The 20196-nt window shown below is 36.6% G+C and overlaps 1 protein-coding gene across 4 annotated transcripts in view; it reads left to right on the top strand.

Annotated features, from left to right (window-relative positions):
• Positions 1 to 20196, top strand: part of DYNC1I2 (dynein cytoplasmic 1 intermediate chain 2) — a 62252-nt gene that overhangs the window by 31567 nt on the left and 10489 nt on the right. For all 4 annotated transcript variants that reach the window (XM_010377601.2, XM_010377600.2, XM_010377598.2 and 1 more), the window contains exons 6-13: positions 6265 to 6360; positions 6570 to 6732; positions 6844 to 6943; positions 7440 to 7565; positions 8458 to 8604; positions 8971 to 9084; positions 9387 to 9520; positions 10375 to 10519. In XM_010377601.2, the coding sequence (XP_010375903.1) occupies positions 6265 to 6360; positions 6570 to 6732; positions 6844 to 6943; positions 7440 to 7565; positions 8458 to 8604; positions 8971 to 9084; positions 9387 to 9520; positions 10375 to 10519 (1025 nt within the window). The remainder of the gene's footprint in view (positions 1 to 6264; positions 6361 to 6569; positions 6733 to 6843; positions 6944 to 7439; positions 7566 to 8457; positions 8605 to 8970; positions 9085 to 9386; positions 9521 to 10374; positions 10520 to 20196) is intronic.

Genomic DNA, 20196 nt, shown 5'->3' with positions numbered 1-20196 from the left:
ACGGTGAAACCCCGTCTCTACTAAAAAATAGAAAAAACTAGCTGGGCGAGGTGGCGGGCGCCTGTAGTCCCAGCTACTCGGAGGCTGAGGCAGGAGAATGGCGTAAACCCGGGAGGCGGAGCTTGCAGTGAGCTGAGATCCGGCCACTGCACTCCAGCCCGGGCGACAGAGCGAGACTCCGTCTCAAACGAACAAAAAAAAAGAATGATGCAATGAATTCCAAAACTCACCGTAAAACAAAATTGGTGAAATCACAATTGGAGTATAACAGACAGCAAACTGAACTTCGGTAGGCAGTAAAATCCATGCAGAAGTAATGTGACTTACCAAATTGAAGGTAAAAATTGGTCATAGACTTAACTCTTACCTTTCTTTTGTATTCTTTTTTTAAATAAAAATGGCCAAGCCTATTCCTTTAAAAAGCAGTTTTTATTCTGCCTTGTTTTTCTTTTTCCCCCTTCTGGCCACCTTCTTGCTTTCAAGTTTACTCTGTAAGTTGGTAGTACTGTTTCTGAACTGCGGTGCTTTGCTGTCTTAAAGCACCTACTGTGAATGAAATTGACTAGTACCACGTGACTTCGGTCAATTTTCTTCTCGGCAGGTGAAAGCTTCTCTTGGCAAGAACGTGGTGCCCACAGATATACTCCTGAAAAAGTTACTTTCTTTACCTTTTAAAAGTTTTACCTCTTTTGAAAAATGGCATTATTTTTTCTTATTCACTTCTTCTGTATGGATTTTTTTTTATTTTGCTATTTTTTGAAAGATTATTAAAGGAAAAAGAAATCCTGATGGTTACCTAATCTAATCAGATTGTTTATCTCTGAGGAAACTGAGGTTTAAGGGGATTAATTGGTGAGCCTGAGTCCACCGTCTGAGAGAATATCAGGCATACATCCAGAAACTGGCACTTGATTTCTAGTGAAGTGCCATTTCTCTTATTCCATTTCACTTTCTTATCTGTGAAGGAGTTTATAATTACTGTTGGTATTGGCTTAGCAGCCAGATATGTTTTCTTCAATACCCGTTGATTAGCCTCATAGTGTGTAGAAAGTTATTATATGTGAATATCTTGTAATCACTTATTGCATGATCTTAACATTTGGAATTCACTCCCAGAAGACCAAATTTGTATGCCTTCTGGTTAATACATCGTCCTTATCTAAAATGGATTTTTCTGTAGTCCCAGCACTTTGGGAGGTCGAGGTGGGGCAGATCACCAGAGGTCAGAAGTTTGAGACCAGCTTGGCCAACATGGTGAAACCCCATCTCTACTGAAAATACAAAAATTAGCCAAGTGTGGTGGCACACACGTGTAATCCCAGCTACTTGGGAGGCCGAGGCAGGAGAATGGCTTGAACCCTGGAGGCAGAGGTTGCATTGAGCCAAGATTGTGCCATTGCACTCAAGCCTGGGTGACAGAGTGAGACTCTATTTCAAATAAATAATTAATTAAAATGGATTTTTAAAAGATTCTGGAATGAATAACACAGTTAATAAATTAGTTTTAACCCTCAGAGGACCTATGAGAATATAAATATAATTGAAAATTGAAGCATTTGTTCTTAATCTTGATTGAAAGACTTTAACCAGCATATCTGAAACCCTGGCCTCAGAAAAATGTAATATTTGATGAGATCACAGATAACATGACCTGTGTAAGGATGCTAATACTGCCAAAATGAAACCCAAATTTTATATAAAAAGGACTGTGATTGGTCAAGGTGGTGTGCGCCTGTAGTTCTAGGCACTCAGGAGGCTGAGACAGGAGGATCACTAGAGCCCAGGAGTTTGAGGCCAGCCAAGGCACATAGCAAGACCCCATCTCTTAAACAAAACAAAAAGGCTACGGAGAGACAAATTTTGTGTTAAAGGAAGTGGTATAATTAAACTATTAGTGCTTTCTTATTTCCCCCCTCAAGCTAGCGTTATATCTATATTGAAATCATTTCTGATTAAAAAGTCAACTGTGTATTTTTCCCTTGTTGAAAAGCCAAAGAAAGCCAAGTGACCTTGCGTCTTATTCTAGATGGTGTAAATAAAGAAAAGGAATGGATTCCATTGATACATTCATGAAGCTTTGTCCCAGTGAAGATTTTCTTTAATACACATTTGATTTTAAAGAGTAAGGTATAAGAAGATGAAATGATGGACAAATGGATTGAAATAGAGTGATTCGAAATGAAATTCACCCAGAAAAGAAGGGATTTTTTGAAAATATTAAAGGAAAATCATTCCTATGTAATCTTTAAACTAATGATTAAAGCATTTTCCTCTAATATTTTCATAGATGTTTGTGAAGTTATTCATAAGTTGAATTTTTATAAGTCAAATCATATTTTTATATGCAGCAAATGTCCTGACTTTTAGAATTCAGTGTCAGCTTTCTTTATACCAGGAATAATCAGACTACCTTATAAGTTAGGAATTTTTCATAGGATATTAAATTATCTTAAAATGGGTTGCACCGGTATAATAAAACTACATTAGTAAATTGATGGACAACAAACATATTTCCTAAAGAACAGTGCACTAATGATGGGATTTGTTTTTCACTTCCTATTGAGATTTAATCATTAAAAGTGATAGATTCATAAGTAGTAATGTTTGTTCAGTAAGGATTTTCTAAGATACTGTATTACCTTTTAAATGTCTTGTAATATTTTAAAATAATTCAAAGTATGCTTTGTGGCATACTCTTAGCTTATCTTAAAGGTATCTTGAATGTAAAATATATCTTAAATGTACCATGAGGTACAGATGAGAAAACTTGCTCTGAAGGCTCCTTCCTTCAGTTTGACAAAAGCCACCCATTTCACAGATGATTTAACTTTGATTAACCTACTCCATTGTAACAGGTTATTCCAACAACTGGAATTTCATTCTTTGGTGTTATTTCTAGGTACAGCTTAATTTACAAAACAGCTTTTCTTTCTGTCTCACCAAAATACATCACAATTTTGATGTTAACTCAGTAAAAATTCAATGGTTCATTAAACCTAGTTTTAGCATTCATTGACAAGAGATTTGTCATTTTAAAAGTAACTCCTACTTTTATGCACTCTTTACTGCTCAGTTTATAACCTTAGATTCCTTGTCAGAGAAAGCATGGAGTTAACCACTTAGCATATTGTAATGAATATTCATCAATAAATTGATGTGACATGGCAGCCCCATTTTTCAGTCTTCCTGCTCTGTTATAGTCTTCTCCAGTTTTAAATATAGCTCATCATGTAATAAGGACTAGCTTAGAAAATCTTTAGAACTGTAATTTTATATTTTTGGCCATGTTAATAGTCCTTTGGTAGCTATCATATTAGCTTATAACAAGAAAAGCGTATTTGTTTCAGAAGAACATTCTTTAATCTGATGTTATAAATGTTAAGCATTTTTGCCAAATATTTAGTAAATTTGATAATTAAGATCAACCTTACAGCAAAAAGATTACATTTTACAGTTTTTAAGAACACGTTGTTTTTATGTTCCTTGAAATTTAATCATTTTTATGAAGCTTAAGTACCAATGATAGTTTTAAAATCTGGTTTTAATCCATGTAGAAAGGGAGGGTATGTACTTTAATTCTAAAATAAAACCCTGGGAGCATGTGTTTAAATAGTTATACTCATCATTGAGCTACAACTGAAATAATTTATGTGGACAAACAGGCATGGCACATGCTGTATAGTACACAGATATAGATCACTGTCTGACATATTTCATCTACATTTTAAATTTTAAAAGGAAAAGAGTGTCTATAAACAAGATCTTTTCTGTTAAATATGTAAATTATGAGGTCACTTAGCACTAAAGTACTGACCATATGCATTATGACAGGAATTTGACATCTGTCATTGGAAATGGTACTTAGAGGCCGTATAATACAACAAAGTTGAAGGAGGAGAATAAGATGTGGGTAGGAGGCTGTAATTTATAATTCACAGTGCTCAAGAATGACCCGTCCTGGGTGATTCAAAATTCCTATCTTTGATTTTAGGATTTACATACAGTGAACCCTACAAATAAACAAACTTGATTAGGGTAACTAGTAGCGTTAGCAGAAAGTGGAGAATATATGTATATTCTTACAGTGAATTTTTAGTTGAAGTAGATGTCCTATTATTCTAAAAGACAACTTGTAAGTTAAATGTAATAAAATTATTTTATTACATTACACCTGCAGGTGACTTTATGGAAGAATTTCATTCTAATGCTTGAGTAATATAGTATAGAATTGCTACCAGTTATACTATTTTCAGATTAATAATTCATTGCATATGAGAATTCATCTGAAAAGGAGTAGTGTCTTTCTGTTTCTCTATGTGATTATTTTGCCCCAAAAAGCTTTTCATTTTTTTAAGTAGCACAAAAGCTGTAATTGGCATGCTTTGTAAGGAAGTGTCAGTGTGCAAGAGAGTGGCGATCACTAAGAATTCTTTTACGTGTTCTTTCCCCTTTGCACCACCGCCTCCTCAGCAGGGTCACTGAGATCACTAGCTTTTCTTGAAATGGCCATTTTCACTGGCAGGTGCATTATACCCTGTATTTTCAGATTGTTTTTCCATTCTGAATGTTTGGCAGGTTGATTGCTCTGGCTGCATTGACGGAGAAAGGGCTGACAAATGTGGTTGGGCTGGCTGAAAAGACAGTGATTACTGTTTTCCTTTGTGGCTGATTGAGGCCCTTGAAAGGAAAAATTTTAACCTTCACCATTTGGTTCAAAAGTATGAGCATATATTGAAATCACTCGTGCCATTTATCCTAGTTCTGTAAACTTGTCAGAACGTAAAAATCGCTCAATTTCAAGTAATGTAGGATTGGCATACGTCATTATCATTTTGATTAAGTTGGAGGTTGTATCATTGTGTGCATTATACAGTGTCATTTAAAGCTTTCTTTCCACAGGTACAGTTATATTTTTATTGCCTATACTATAGAGTTAGAAAGATTTTCATAGCTCTCTAAACCTAACACTATGTGTGTGGTTTGGCAGCTGGTGTGGCCTACAAGCTGCATTTTGTTTGCAGGGTAAAGGCTTGTCTTTAGGCCTCCTGGAGTGCTGGTAATTGCACAGGCCTGCCATTGGGGAGAGACACAGGATTGGAAGCAGTGAAGCGGAAGAATGTTATGCCATCCCATTGCCACCTTGTAGCAGAAAGACACAATCCCAGCAGTGCCATCTGGTTGTTGCTATCTAGTCAGCTGGCCTGGCTGCTGGGACCATGACTTGGCAGCTGGTTCCCATTCTTGACCATTCTTTTGTGTACGTCGTATGTATGTGTGTTTTAGATAATTTTGAACATGAGTCAGGGAAATGACTATAACAATTGAAGTTCCCTTATTGAATAGGCTCTCATTACTTGAGCTGCACTCTGCTGCAGATGCCTGCTGCCTTTCCCTTATAGACAAATAATTCATGTGTTTAGGCAATAAAAATAAACATTTTCTTCATAAAAACCCATCTCAGTGTGTAGCAAAAGAAAAGGTAGGCAGGGTTATGTGTTCTATAACATTTTAAAATAAATGATTTTAAATTACTTCCTGGTTTGGGATGTAAGAGATTTAGTAATTTTTTAGAAGTCTCATAAACATTGTATATTATCCTAATGTATACTTTTATTCAAATTAAGAAAACATTATTTTAAGTGCTTATTGCCACATCATGTAACAATAGATGATGAGACTTGCATTTAAAATGACAGAATAGAAAATGTGGTCTTATAGCTATTATCTTCAAAATCTGCCTCTCAAATAGCAACCTGAGAGTTAATGTAAGCCGTCTTTATGCCATATGAAGACCCATTAGACACTGATGGTTTCAGATCACAAGTAAGCAGCCAGCTCTGTAGGCTATTTTAGACATTTGATTTTCCTCATTCTACAGCATTAATGTGTCAGCATGCTATATAAAACTATGCAGGAGTTGCATGTTGTTCTGTCTAGAATGATAAATGCTTGCAAGCTTTTAGAGACTTCATGAGGAATTCATTCTAGTTGCTTATATATCTTATTTCAGTTTATGTAGCTACAGAATTTAGGGTGGCTGTTGCTGAGGTACCACATAGGTATGTATAAAAACCAAGAGGTTCCACTTAATTATTTGATTATGTTGATAAAAATCCCTATTATTTGTACTTGTTCTGTCCTGTCCGTGGTTTAGTTTTACTTTTATCTTGGGAGTTGTGATACCTTCTGAAATACTGTCTCAAAAGTTACCAGCTGTTTTCATTAAAATAATTTATTATATCCTTCTTTTTTTTTTTTTTTCAGATGAAGAGGAAGATGATGATGTAGTGGCTCCTAAACCACCTATTGAACCTGAAGAAGAAAAAACTTTAAAGAAAGATGAGGAAAATGATAGTAAAGGTATCTTAAAGAATTAAACTTTAAAAAATTTTGTTGATTTCTGTTAAGATTCCTTTTATTATGTATTAAAGTAGTATGAAATGCTGTAAATCAAATAAGTGAATCTGATTGAAAAAGAATGTGTAACATTCATTGATCCATACTGTGATAGTGAGTTGATGTGATTTGCCTGACCTAAATCATACTTCAAAAAATTATTTATTTTCCAGCTCCCCCTCATGAGCTGACTGAAGAAGAAAAGCAACAAATTTTGCACTCTGAGGAATTTTTAAGTTTCTTTGACCATTCTACAAGAATTGTAGAAAGAGCTCTTTCTGAGCAGATTAACATCTTCTTTGACTACAGTGGGAGAGATTTAGAAGACAAAGAAGGGTAATGTTGAATTGCTAAGATCTTTAGCTTCAATAATGTTAAATTACTTTAAGATTAAGAGTGATAAAAATTATAACACCATCTTTTGTGGGGGTTGGTCTTTTTTTGTAGAGAGATTCAAGCAGGTGCTAAACTGTCATTAAATCGACAATTTTTTGACGAACGTTGGTCGAAGCATCGGGTTGTTAGTTGTTTGGATTGGTCATCTCAGGTAAAATACAACAAAATGGCTGCTCTTAACTCATTTTTAAAATTATAATTAGCAGGTCATTTTATTTTAATTATGGGAATTTTGTGTAATAAATCAATATGATTTAAAATTAATTGGATGATGGCTCTAATGTTAACATACTCATCTTATGTACTTTGGAAGAAAGATTAGAAGCATTGTTTATATTTAAAATTCAGGACTTGATGCTATAGGCGAGTTTTACTAATTTCAGTTGCTCACCAAATCCTTTGTGTAAAATTTGGACACATATTTTAATTAAATGTTTTAACATTAAAACATTTAAAATAATTAACTGTTCTAATTTAAAATTGTACTAATGTCCTAGTGAGCATAACGCTAGAGATGTCTCTCTTGATGAAATGTTAGGTTTTTGTATTTTCAGAATAATAATCTGATAAAGACAAATAACTAGGAATATAAAACAGTTATTATTATAATGCATAGCATTTCTTTTCCTCTTGATTCTTCTGAGCAGTATCCGGAGTTACTTGTAGCTTCCTATAATAACAATGAAGATGCCCCTCATGAGCCTGATGGTGTGGCCCTTGTATGGAATATGAAATATAAAAAAACTACCCCAGAGTATGTGTTTCACTGCCAGGTATGGTGGTCTTTTAACAGTCTTCCTCAAGTTTAAGAATTCATTGATGAATTAAGACAAGTGCCTTTTTTCTTTTCTTGTCAACATAATGATTTCATTGGATTGGCATTTTACTAAACCACTCCATATTTGCAAACAGATGTTAACAGAAAACTGAAGACTTCTCAGTTCAACATGATCTGCCTTTTGTAGCTTTTCTGACATCTCTTATAATGTTTAATCACACCTAAAGTCCTTTGCAGTTGTGATTTTCTTTTATGGTGATTGACTGTATAAAAGGAATCTTTTATAAAATGTCTTTCCTACAGGGAGTTTCTCAGGAACTTATTTGTGAATATACAATTAGATGGTTGGCCCACTGAATTACTTATACATGGCCTGAGGAATTGGAACTAAATGGTTTTAAGTAGAAACACATGGTTGAAGTAGAAAACAGATGCAGATTTTTAAAGTAGATTTAGTAGAAGGTTAGAATTTGGAAGCCTTTTCTGGTGGCATAAAATATTTTAATAATGTCATAATCTTGAGTAAACACTTACTTGAATCAAACTAGCATGTACTCTACTGTTAGATTCCTGTCTCAGAGGCTAATGCAGGGCTAGTTATCTTTTTAAGACTATAGTTAAATAACTTTTTGCTTTCTTTGATAAATTGGTTAAATCTACTTATGTAAATAGCCATTACATTGGACTTTTAAAGCAAAAAATATCTTAAAGATACATTTTTATATTTCTGAAACAGTGAAAACTTTTAATTAATTTAGTTAGTTGTTTTTTATAACCTCTAATACCATACAATGAAGAAAGAAATATTTCGGAAATAGATTGGTTTTTAGAACTTGTCAGGCTTTTTTTATTTGAATCTCAAGTATGAAAATCTTACTTATTTGCAGTCAGCTGTGATGTCTGCCACATTTGCAAAATTTCATCCAAATCTTGTTGTTGGTGGTACATATTCAGGCCAAATTGTGCTTTGGGATAACCGTAGCAATAAAAGAACTCCAGTGCAAAGAACTCCACTGTCAGCAGCTGCACACACAGTAAGTAAATAAGGTTATTGCCATTAGGCTTCTGTGCTCCTTCACCCTTAGCTATAATACTTAGTGTAGTGGCCATCAGCGTCATCTCAGAATGTGCTTCCTTTGGTGTATGAATTCCTCACCATTTAGCAACCAAGAATGAAGGCCGTTTTTCTTTCTTTCTTTTTTTTTTTTTTTTTTTTGGAGATTTATTGGAAACTCATCTCTCTTCTGTGACAACCTTCTGTTAATAGCAAACTTCACATTAAGAATACCCACAAGTTATGAGACTTGATAATAAACAGAATGCTTATAATTAGACTAAAAATTTTGTTTTGCTTTTTGGTAAAATAATCCCTGAAAACTTTTTTTTTTAAATATCTCTAGCACCCTGTATATTGTGTGAATGTTGTTGGAACACAAAATGCTCACAATCTGATTAGCATCTCTACTGATGGAAAAATTTGTTCATGGAGTCTGGACATGCTTTCCCATCCACAGGTGGGTTATACTTGGGAAACTGAAATTTTGAGGTAAATGTTACGTTTTACGTGTATGTATACCTCAACTTATGTTTCTCATAAACTGTTTTATAGTAGTGTTACAACAGTTTATAAGCTGAAGCATGTTTAATATAGTTTTTTATGTATATATTTTACTTTGAAACCTGCTTCATTTAATTGAGGTAGATTTATGTAAATAATACGGTAAAAGAATTGTTTACAATCAAAGACTAGAAGTTTTTCTACAGAAATTTAAAATTGCAAGTTTACAAACTAATTTTCTCAGGTTTTTCTGTGTAGGATAGCATGGAGTTGGTTCATAAACAGTCAAAAGCAGTAGCTGTGACATCTATGTCCTTCCCTGTTGGAGATGTCAACAACTTTGTTGTTGGGAGTGAAGAAGGTTCTGTGTACACAGCATGCCGTCATGGCAGGTAAACCTAAACTGGAATTTGCAATAATTTAAAATTCTTCCTTTAATCCTGTTGAAACAAATTGCCTTATTTAAGTAGAAATCTGTCATAGATCTGCTTGTTATTTGTGACAGATTTTTTGTGTTCAGGCACATAAAATTAAAACTTAATACCTTTTTGTATAAAAGATAATTTGGGATTCATGATGTGTTCTAGATTTTGTGGGTTGTGGTTTTGTGTGTGTGCATGTACTCACATAAGTTAGTGATAGGCAGGAACATTCAGTAGTTACAAATACAGTATACACATGCCAATATTGACCTATAGACTTATAAATGACATTTTCAGCTGTTTCCCATTTTGGTGTATTTGAACTTTCAGCATTAGTTCAGTCTCCTGATAATTGTACTGTAATGTCATACATATTTTAAACTGAGTAATATTTCTCCTTCCATTCTGTCTGTTTTGAAATTGTCTAGCTGTACCTTATTGCTTCCTTAAAAAAAAAATTGCCCAGATTTCATCTCAAATATAGATCACCTTCACTTCAAAGCTTTTGATTTAAAAGTAGCCCCGATTGTCTCTCTTAAATGTAGCGTATCTTTGTTTCTATTACACCATTTCAGATACTGGACTTTTGAGGTCTGTTGTCAACAGCATGATGCTTACAGTTCCAAAGGCACTTATTGCTTTAGTAGTGTTACTAAATGTGAATGGAATAACACTCAACAAAGTTAATTGTGATAAGTTATGAGCACAGAGTTAAGTCTGTCAAAATTAAGTCAAGGCCTGATATATAAACCTATAATAAAAAGTGTGTGTAGTTGGTCTACTTATAGGAGACTTCGCTAACATTTTCACTTTTATGAAATTAGCAAAGCTGGAATCAGTGAGATGTTTGAAGGGCATCAAGGACCAATCACTGGCATCCATTGTCATGCAGCTGTTGGAGCAGTAGACTTCTCACATCTTTTTGTCACTTCATCATTTGACTGGACAGTAAAGCTTTGGACAACTAAGGTATCTAAAATATAGATGTCTGCTATTTGCTCAGGTTTCTGACACAAGGTGGTGAGCTGATACTACACAGGAATGATGAAAACCTTTTAAATCACAATTGTTTACTAATAGATGAAACCTGCTAAGAAGTTACACAGAGCATGAGTGAACTACTAGATGTTGTAGTTTTTATAAAAGTATGCTAACAAGTATGGTGACCCTACACAGAATCAAAGACCAGTCTTCCCACCACTTCAGTCTTTTTGAATACAGAACTGTTTACCCTGAACTGCATTGGGGAAAAAGCCCTGAGTATCTCGCATAGCACCTCATATAGTTGTCATTCAGCTCAGCACAAAAGCTATGCATTTGCCCTTTGGAGAGTTTTTAACAGCTTATTCATAACTACAGTGGTTCACAGAGTTGATGGGAAATAGGGAAAAGAGAGAGAAACCGATTTATAATTAAGTCGTATATAATATGGCTGTATGTAGTAAACTGGAATCCTTAGGAAAGCATTGTGTAACAGCATGGATGCATACATTTTTTGTTATCCTATGATAAGCCATTTAAATCATTTATTTTGGTTTTAATAAACTTCAATATTTAAAAAACCCATTTATGTGATAAAATGATTCCTGATCCTCCAGCAATTCCAGATAAATGTGACATTGTCTTACCTGTTAAAAAGTCTCAAGACAAATCCAAGTAGGCAACATTATCTCCTGTGATAGACTTGTAGTTTCATTTAATCTCATTTTATAATGAAAGTGCCTTAACTTTGCTGTCTAGTTTTTCTGTGGTATTACATTATTGTTGGGAAAATGCATACTCAGCATCAGATTCTATTTAAATTAAATTCTAAGGTTTTTTTTTCTGTTTCCATCTGCCTTATCCTAAATATTGACTTTTTAAATAATCCATCATGAGACAAAGTTTAGAGGTCTTTGGTTCTTCAGTTTCTGTGAGAAAACCTAATGTAAGAGATGTTCTTCACTATTTTAGTGAACTCCTAATTATTTATCAAGTGTTGGCCTTAGAAGTCTGGGATGAACTCATTATTCATTCTTATCCTTTCTTGATGCCTCCTTTCTGTCTAATAATGAAATGGGTTAGAAAACTTTGCCTCTAAAAGCTTGCCTTTTAAAATTGAGCATTTTCGGGTTTGTCATTAGCAGATATAAAAATAGCGTTTACCTTAACTCTAATAAAGGAGACAGAGAGATGCTTAACACAGTGTCCAGCAAATAGGCACTTACCAATGTTTAGTTTCTCTTTTACCTCTTAATGGGGATCAGACAGAACCTGAATACATTTAATAAGTCGTCTCTTTCCTTTCTTGGGTTGTTCTTGAATTTTTGTTCTTTTAATGAAATTTATACAGTGGGAAAAGGTAGAAGAACAAGCAAAGAAACGCATAATCTAGCTAGCACAGGTTGAGCATTCCTAATCTGTAATGCTCCAGAATTCAAAACTCTTTGAACGCAGACATGACACTCAAAGGAAACATTGATTGGAGCATTTTGGATTTTGGATTTTTGGATTAGAGGTGTATAACCATAAGTATAACACAAAAACAGCAGGTCATCAAATAGTGTATTTTGTCATAAAATTGACAAGAAAAAACACTGGCCGGGTTCAGTGGCTCACTCCTGTAATCCCAGCACTTTGGGAGGCCGAGACAGAAGGATTACTTGAGCCCAGGAGTTCAAGACCAGTCTGGGTAACACAAGGAGACCCTACGTTTACAAAATATTTAAAAATTAGCCATGCATGGTGGTGCGCACCTGTGGTCCTAGTTACTTAGGAGACTGAGGTGGAAGGATTGTTCGACTGGCGTGTCTAAATTGTCCCAGTCTGAATGAGTGTGGGTGTGTCTGAGTGTGCCCTGTGATAGAATAGCATCCTGTCCCTGGTGGGTTCCTGTCTTGTGCTCTGACCAGCTGTGACCTTGAACTGCAAAAAGCAGGTTGGAAAATGAATGAATGAATGAATACAAATTGTCGTAAAATAAAAATTTGTGAGATACATAATAATCATATAAAGGCACGACAGTTAAAGGATGCAGTGTGAAACTGCTCAGCGAACCTGCTGCCTTTGTCATTGTTGTACAACTGCCTGGCGATAGGGTGTGCTCCTTACAATTTTTACTTTGCAAAACATTTATTCCTTGATTTAACCTACTACCTCTACTACCACCATCATTCACTGGTTCACCAAAAATTGGGTTAATAATTATCTTGTTTTTATTAATCTTTCTGAAATGTGACCATGTAATCCCAGCACTTTGGGAGGCCGAGGCGGGTGGATCACCTGAGGTCGGGAGTTTGAAAACTAGCCTGGCCAACATGGTGAAACCACATCTCTACTGAAAATACAAAAATGAGCTGGGCGTGGTAGTGGGCACCTGTAATCCCAGCTACTCGGGAGGCTGAGGCAGGAGAATCACTTGAACCCAGGAGGAGGAAGTTGCAGTGAGCCGAGATCGCACCATTGCACTCCAGCCTGGGTGATGAGCAAAACTCCACCTGAAAAAGTAATGATAATCTTTCTGGATTGTATGTATAGCTCACATTTTATTTCAGTGTTTAATATTTGAAGTGTTTAGGGTCACTATTTAGAAATTTGGTGATTTTTTGTGACCAGATAAATGCCATAAGGACTTAACTCTTGTTTATATCAATTAGCCTGTGGTAAAACTGGTTTTGTTTTATGTTGTTTTGCTTAACATCACAGTTTCCAAGAACCTATAAATGATGTTAAGTGAGGAATTCCTGTATTCTAAAATCTGAAAAAGTCCAAAATCTCAAATGCTTCTGGTTCCAAGTATTTCAGATAAACCTATAAAACCAAAGCAAGATGCAGAATTGGTGAGATGAAGCCAACTATTTCTCCAAAGGCTTCATACAGCCATGTAAGTTGCTGGATTTTTAGATGCGCTTTCATCTTAGTAGTCCCATGTATAGTCACAGGAGACACATTTTTGTTAGATTGTTGGCCAACTTCCTTTTCAGTAATTGAAAGTGATCTTTTTTTTTAAACTTTCATTTTACATTCAAGGGTACATGTAAAGGATGTGTGGATTTGTCATACAGATTATTGTGTCACCCAGGTATTAAGCCTGGTATCCAGTAGTTATTTTCCTTCAGCCTCTCCCTCCTCACCCTCACCCTCCGATAGGCCCCAGTGTGAGTTGTTCTCCTCTGTGTGTCTGTGTGTATGTTCGTTGTTTAGCTCCCATTTATAAGTGAGAACATGTGGTATTTGGTTTTCTGTTCCTGCATTGGTTTGCTAAGGATAATGGCCTTGAGCTTCATCAGTGTCCCCACATAGGACATGATCTCATTCCTTTTTAGGACTGCATAGTATTCTGCGGTGTATATGTACCACATTTTCTTTATCCCATCTACCATTAATTGGCATTTAGGTTGATTCCATGTCTTTGCTAGTGTCTCTATGATAGAGTGATCGATATTCTTTTGGGTATATACTCAGTAATGGGATTGCTAGGTCAAAAGGTATTTCTGTCTCTAGGTTTTTGAGGAATCACCACACTGTCTTGCATAATGGTTGAACTAATTTATACTCCCACCAACAGTATAAAAACATTCCTTTTTCTCCACAACCCTGCCAGCTTTTTTTTTTTTTTCTTTTTAATAATAGCCATTCTGACTGGTGTGAGATGATTTGCATTTCTCTTTTTTTTTTTTTTTTTGAGACGGAGTCTCGCTCTGTGGCCCGGGCTGGAGTGCAGTGGCCAGATCTCAGCTCACTGCAAGCTCCGCCTCCCGGGTTCATGCCATTCTCCTGCCTCAGCCTCCCGAGTAGCTGGGACTACAGGCGCCCGCCACCTCGCCCGGCTGGTTTTTTGTATTTTTAGTAGAGACGGGGGTTTCACCATGTTAGCCAGGATGGTCTCGATCTCCTGACCTCGTGATCCACCCGCCTCGGCCTCCGAAAGTGCTGGGATTACAGGCTTGAGCCACCGCGCCCGGCCTTTGATTTGCATTTCTCTAATGATAGTGATGTTGAGCTTTTTTTGATATGATTGTTGGCCACTTGTATGTCTTCTTTTGAGAAATATCTGTTCATGTCCTTTGCCCTCTTTCTAATGGGGTCGTTTTCTTGTAAATTTGTTTAAGTTCCTTATAGATGCTGGATATTAGACCTTGGTCAGATGCATAGGTTGCAGAATTTTTCTCCCATTCTGTAAATTGTCTGTTTACTTGATAGTTTTTTTGTTTTTCAGGGTTTTTTTTTTGTTTTTGTTTTTTGCTGTGTAGAAGCTCTTTAATTAGATCCCATTTGTCAATTTTTGCTTTTGTTGCAATTGCTTTGGCCATCTTCATCATGAAATTTTTGCCCAGGGCTATATACTGAATGGTATTGTCTAGGTTTTCTTCCAGGTTTTTTGTAGTTTGGGGCTTTACATTTAAGCCTTTAGTCCATCTTGAGTTAATTTTTGTATAAGATGTAAGGAAGTGGTCCAGTTTCAGTTTTCTGCATATGGCTAGTCAGTTCTCTCAGCACCATTATTAAACAGGGAATCCATTCCCCATTGCTTGTTTCTTGTCAGGTTTGTCAACGATGATGATTGTAGATGTGCGGTCTTATTTCTGGGTTCCCTATTCTGTTCTCAGTCTGTGTGTGAAAGAATCTTTTATCTATTTCTTACTATCTCAGGGTGTCAGTTTGCCAGCATCCTTTGGCTTTAAATTTGAGGCTTCCATCCTTATATACATTAACAATAGGATTTGAAAATAAAGAGTTCATCTTGACTAATCAAGAATAATTTATCTTGTGATAGCAGACTGATTGATACTTGCTTTTGTGGTACTATGCAGCTAGTTGAGGGGCGGTTGATATTTTTAGTCTTGTATTTTAATGTGTTTCAACATAGAAGTGCCTTCTGAATGAGAATGATGATAAGTGGGCATATCTCTTTCTTTGCTAATTAGGCTAGGCATTGCTTCCTTCCTTGAGCCTTATATAGAAGACTCATTTATTCATTCAATTGTGATACATGCCTCTCACCCTGCCCCCAATGTCCCTCCGATGTTAGTGTACAAAGGATGGGCCACCGTAGAACACGGTGTTTTTACAAATGCCCAAGGACCCTCTGAAACTTTATCAGAAGAATCACCCTTTATTCTAACTTTCTGCACACAAGTAGTTCTACTCTGTGAAGGATAGAGAAGGAACAGTCTGTTGATGAATTCTTTTATATTTAGCCATACCGTGGCTCCAGTGTCAATTTACACTTCCTGGTTAATTGTGTTGCTGGTATTTATTTCTGCCCTGCTGAAAAACTGATAGAGCCTCTATGCTGTAATAATGACTGATGGGCAATGTTAATTAATAATGAGATAAAGAGTAATAAGCAGTGTTTTTAAATAATCTCTCTTTAAAAACATTGTTCCAATTTCATTTTAAACCAAAGTCTTCACACTCGTGAATTTAACAGACTTTAAATGTTTTGCTTCTCTGCCTCTACTTTTTAAGTGCTGTCTGACTCTAGGAGTTGAGTCCTCATAAACTGGAAGGCTGAATCGTGGGATATTGCTGTACCTTTGTGTCCTTAAGATCTGGCTCTGCCCTGATAGCAAAACAAGATTTCTTCCTTTTCTCTCTTTCTATGAGTCCTCTAAAAATCCCTGGGAATCTCAATTTGGCACAGCCTCAAATTTAGTTTCAAGTCATCTACAGCTAGCCACTAATCTTTGCCTAGCCAGAGATTTATAATTCAGTCACAGAGTTCTGGTTCATCAACTTGTTTTCATTACTTTATTGAACTCAACTATTTTTAATACAGGCTGAGCCCCCTAATCTGAAAATTCAAAGTCTGAAATGCTCCAAAATTCAAAACTTTTTGACCAGTAATGTGACACTCAAAGGAAATGTTCATTGAAGCATTTCACATTTCAGATTAGGAATGCTCAACCGTAAGTTTAATGCAGGTATTCAAAAATCCAAAAACATTTGAAATCTGAAACACTTCTGGTTCCAAGCATTTCTGGTAATGGATATTCAACCTGTGTAGAAGACAAACAGAAATAGATTATTTTCCATATATGGAAGTTTAAACCAATAAGACGGTGCTTCTAATATATTTAAAAGACTCTGTTACCATCTCAAAATACCAAATTTTAAATTCACAACAGAAGCACTTTGGCAGGTCTGAAAAATGCTTGGGAGAATAAGGAGTGAAAGCTTCTGCAGGGTAACAAGGATTCTGGAAGAGTTTGATTATGGGTAAACCTGGTAGATTCGCTTAATGTTCTACCACATTTAACTATACTTGTTACAGATTACTGTTAAAACATAAGAATTATTTACTTGGGGACAAGATGGATTTTGAGCTGTGTGCACAAATGCTTATCAGAACCGTATTTACCATAAAGTGACGAAGTTAAGATTGTTAATGTGGTAATTTCCTGGAAGGGGGAGTTTTCACACTTTTGTAGTCCATACACATCTTGAAATTATTCACACTTTCTGATAAGTCTTAGAACCCCTCCTTATTTTAATAGCTTACTTAGTTAACTCTCAGAGGGCACCAGCATTTAAACAGGGTTAAAAGTTCCTACTAGTCCTTAGAATAACAACTCTGCATAGACAAGTTAAAATGAAAAAATGCTTTGAAGTTGGGTGTTCTTAGGGAAGGCTACCTATTCATGTGGACCCAGGCCTGCACAGCAGCATTTGCCTCAGTAAGTTGCTGCTGGCCAATGTCCAGCCTCTCCTTTGCATATTCAGAAACTCAATTTAATCAGTACACTAGAGTTGATTAGACAGGGAGTGCTAACTGGAGCTAACAGGCTCCTAAGACACTGGTACATTGGAGAATGTCAATTTATTAATTTACAATGAAAAACATAACTGCCAGAAGGCCCAGATACTCCTGTGAGCCTGACCAGCTCATTGTTTCCCTGTAGACAATCCACATGGGAAGCCAAATTATAATCAGAAGATTGCTTGGTGAGTAAGGAGTTGGAACAAAAGGAATTTTATAATTTGAATGTTTAATGGCACCAAGCTAAGATAGCCTGATTCATTCTAGCCTTGCCATGGGGTAGTAATTCTCAAAATCCATTGGTTGAGACTCCTTTCTCCTGGACGATGCTTGAATGGATGCTGTCTTCGTTTTCCTTGTAAGACTGTTTCTTTGTATTTCTATTTTACTAGACACATTCGGTTTCAGAAAGTTAATACATTCAGTCAAGTTATATAGAAAGGTATTTCTGACCTTGGAATTCATTTCTTTTGAAAGAAAATCCATTTATTGCTCTTCTGATCCAAATTGATGACATATTTATTTCCCAGTTCTCTAGGAAGCATCTCACTATTATCTTCATGTGTGCACTGTAGGGTATGTCTTTGTTATTAATCTAGGACTCCCCACTTACCCCAGCTTTGAAAAGTAATCTATATTCTTTTCCCGAAGCTGCCATAACAAATCACCACAAACTGGGTGGCTTAAAACGACAGAAATTTATTCTTTCACATTTCTGGAGGCTAGAAGTCCAAAATCAGGGTGTCGACAGGCTAGCTACTTTTGGAGATTCTGAAGGAGAATCTGTTTCTTGTCTCTCCTGGCTTCTGATGATTGCCAGCAGTCCTTGCTGTTCATTGACTTGCAGCTACCATCACTCCAGCCTTTGCCTCTGATCAGATGGCATTTTACCTGTTTGTCTCTGTGTCCGAATTTTCTCTTTTTTTAAGAATACCAATCATGCTAGATTTAGGACCTACCCTAATTCAATATGACCTCATCTTAACTTGATTACATCTGCAAAGGCCCTATTTCCAAATAAGGTCACATTTACAGATATCAGGTAGATACAAATTTTAGGAAGACACTATTCAACTCAGCGTACAACCTTAAAGAGCTTAGGAAAAATATGGCTTGACTCGTGACTGTACTCTGTTGCCCAGGCTGGAGTGCAGTGGGGTGATCTCAGTTCATTGCAACCTCCACCTCCCAGGTTCAAGCGATTATCATGCCTCAACCTCCCAGACAGCTGGGATTATAGGCATGTGCCACCATGCCCATTTAGTTTTTGCATTTTTAGTAGAGACAGGGTTTTGCCATCCTTGGCCAGGCTGGTCTCGAACTCCTGGCCTCAAGCAATCTGCCTGCCTCGGGCTCCCAAAGTGGTTGGGTTATAGTGTGAACCACCACGCCCAGCCCTGTTTTTCTTTTTATTGTAATCTTTTACCCAGTTACAATGCATCCTGTTTTTGTCTCTGGCTGCGTATTAGTCCACTGAGTAGATGAATTTTTTTTTAACTTTTAGGTTCAGGGGTATGTTTGCAGGTTTGTTACATAGGTAAAATCATGTCACGGGGGTTTGTTGTACAAATTATTCCATCACCCAGGTACTCAGCCTAGTAACCACTTCCTGATACATTTAGCAATCTTCTTTTATATTATAAATACAAGTAAGTTTTAATCTAATTTGCCTGTAGCTTTTTTCATATTTTGTGTCATATAAAAATGGAATCATACAGTATAAAATACTCAGCCAGGCGCAGTGGCTAATGACTGTAATTCCAGCACTTTGGGAGGCCAGGGCGGGCGGATCACCTGAGGTCAGGAGTTCGAGACCAGCCTGGCCAACGTGGTGAAACCCCGTCTCTACTAAAACTACAAAAATTACCTGGGCATGGTGGAAGGCGCCTGTAATCCCAGCTACTCGGGAGGCTGAGGCAGAACAACCGCTAGAAACCGGGAGGTGGAGGTTGCAGTGAGCTGAGATCGCACCATTGCACTCCAGCCTGAGAGACAAGAACGAAACTCCACCTCAAAAAAAAGAAAAATACTCATTTGTGTCTGACTTCTTTTACTTAACATTATATTTGTGAGATTCATTCATATTTTTTAGTATAGTTGTAGATTATTTATTCTCTCTGCTGTATACTATTCCATTGTGTAAATATACCACAATTTATCCTTTCTACTGCTGATGGTATTTGCATTAATTTCAGTTTGGAACCATTACAAATAGTGTTGTTGTGAGCATAATTGTGGATGTCTTTTGATGGCCATAAGTACTCATTTCTGTTGGGTATATACCTAGAGTGGAATTACTTGGTCTTTGGTGGAAGACATAACATTGCCTAAAAATAAGCTGTTTTGAAGTACGCTATCACCTCAGGAGTCAGCGGCCTTAGCACAGTGGTTCTTAATCATTGGTGTGCATCAGAATCTGATGAAGTGCATCTGGAGTTGAGCCCTGCATCTGTATTTTTCAAAAGCTCTGCAGATGATTTTGCACATCCTAGGTTGAAAACCACCTTCTGAGCCGGGCACGGTGACTCACGCCTGTAATCCCAGCACTTTGGGAGGCCGAGGCAGGTGGATCACCTGAGGTCAGGAGTTTGAGACCAGCCTGGACAACATGGTGAAACCCCATCTCTACTAAAAATACAAAATTAGCCATGTGTGGTGGTGCGCGCCTGTAATCCCAGCTCCTCGAGAGACTGAGGCAGGAGAATCACTTGAACCTGGGAGGCGGAGGTTGCAGTGAGCCAAGATCATACATACCATTGCACTCCAGCCTGGGTGACAAGAGTCAAACTCCATCTCAAAAAAAAAAAAAGAAAACCACCTTCTCAGAGTGAGACTTCGTTTGGTAGTGTTATCAGGGAGAGTGACAGACAGTGATCGTAAAAGAAAAAGGCTTTTAATTTTTGTG

Source organism: Rhinopithecus roxellana, chromosome 14 (assembly GCF_007565055.1).
Source record: "Rhinopithecus roxellana isolate Shanxi Qingling chromosome 14, ASM756505v1, whole genome shotgun sequence".
NCBI classification, from domain to species: domain Eukaryota; kingdom Metazoa; phylum Chordata; class Mammalia; order Primates; family Cercopithecidae; genus Rhinopithecus; species Rhinopithecus roxellana.
Note: the sequence above shows the minus strand (reverse complement) of the source record. Positions and strands in the feature narration are given on the sequence as shown.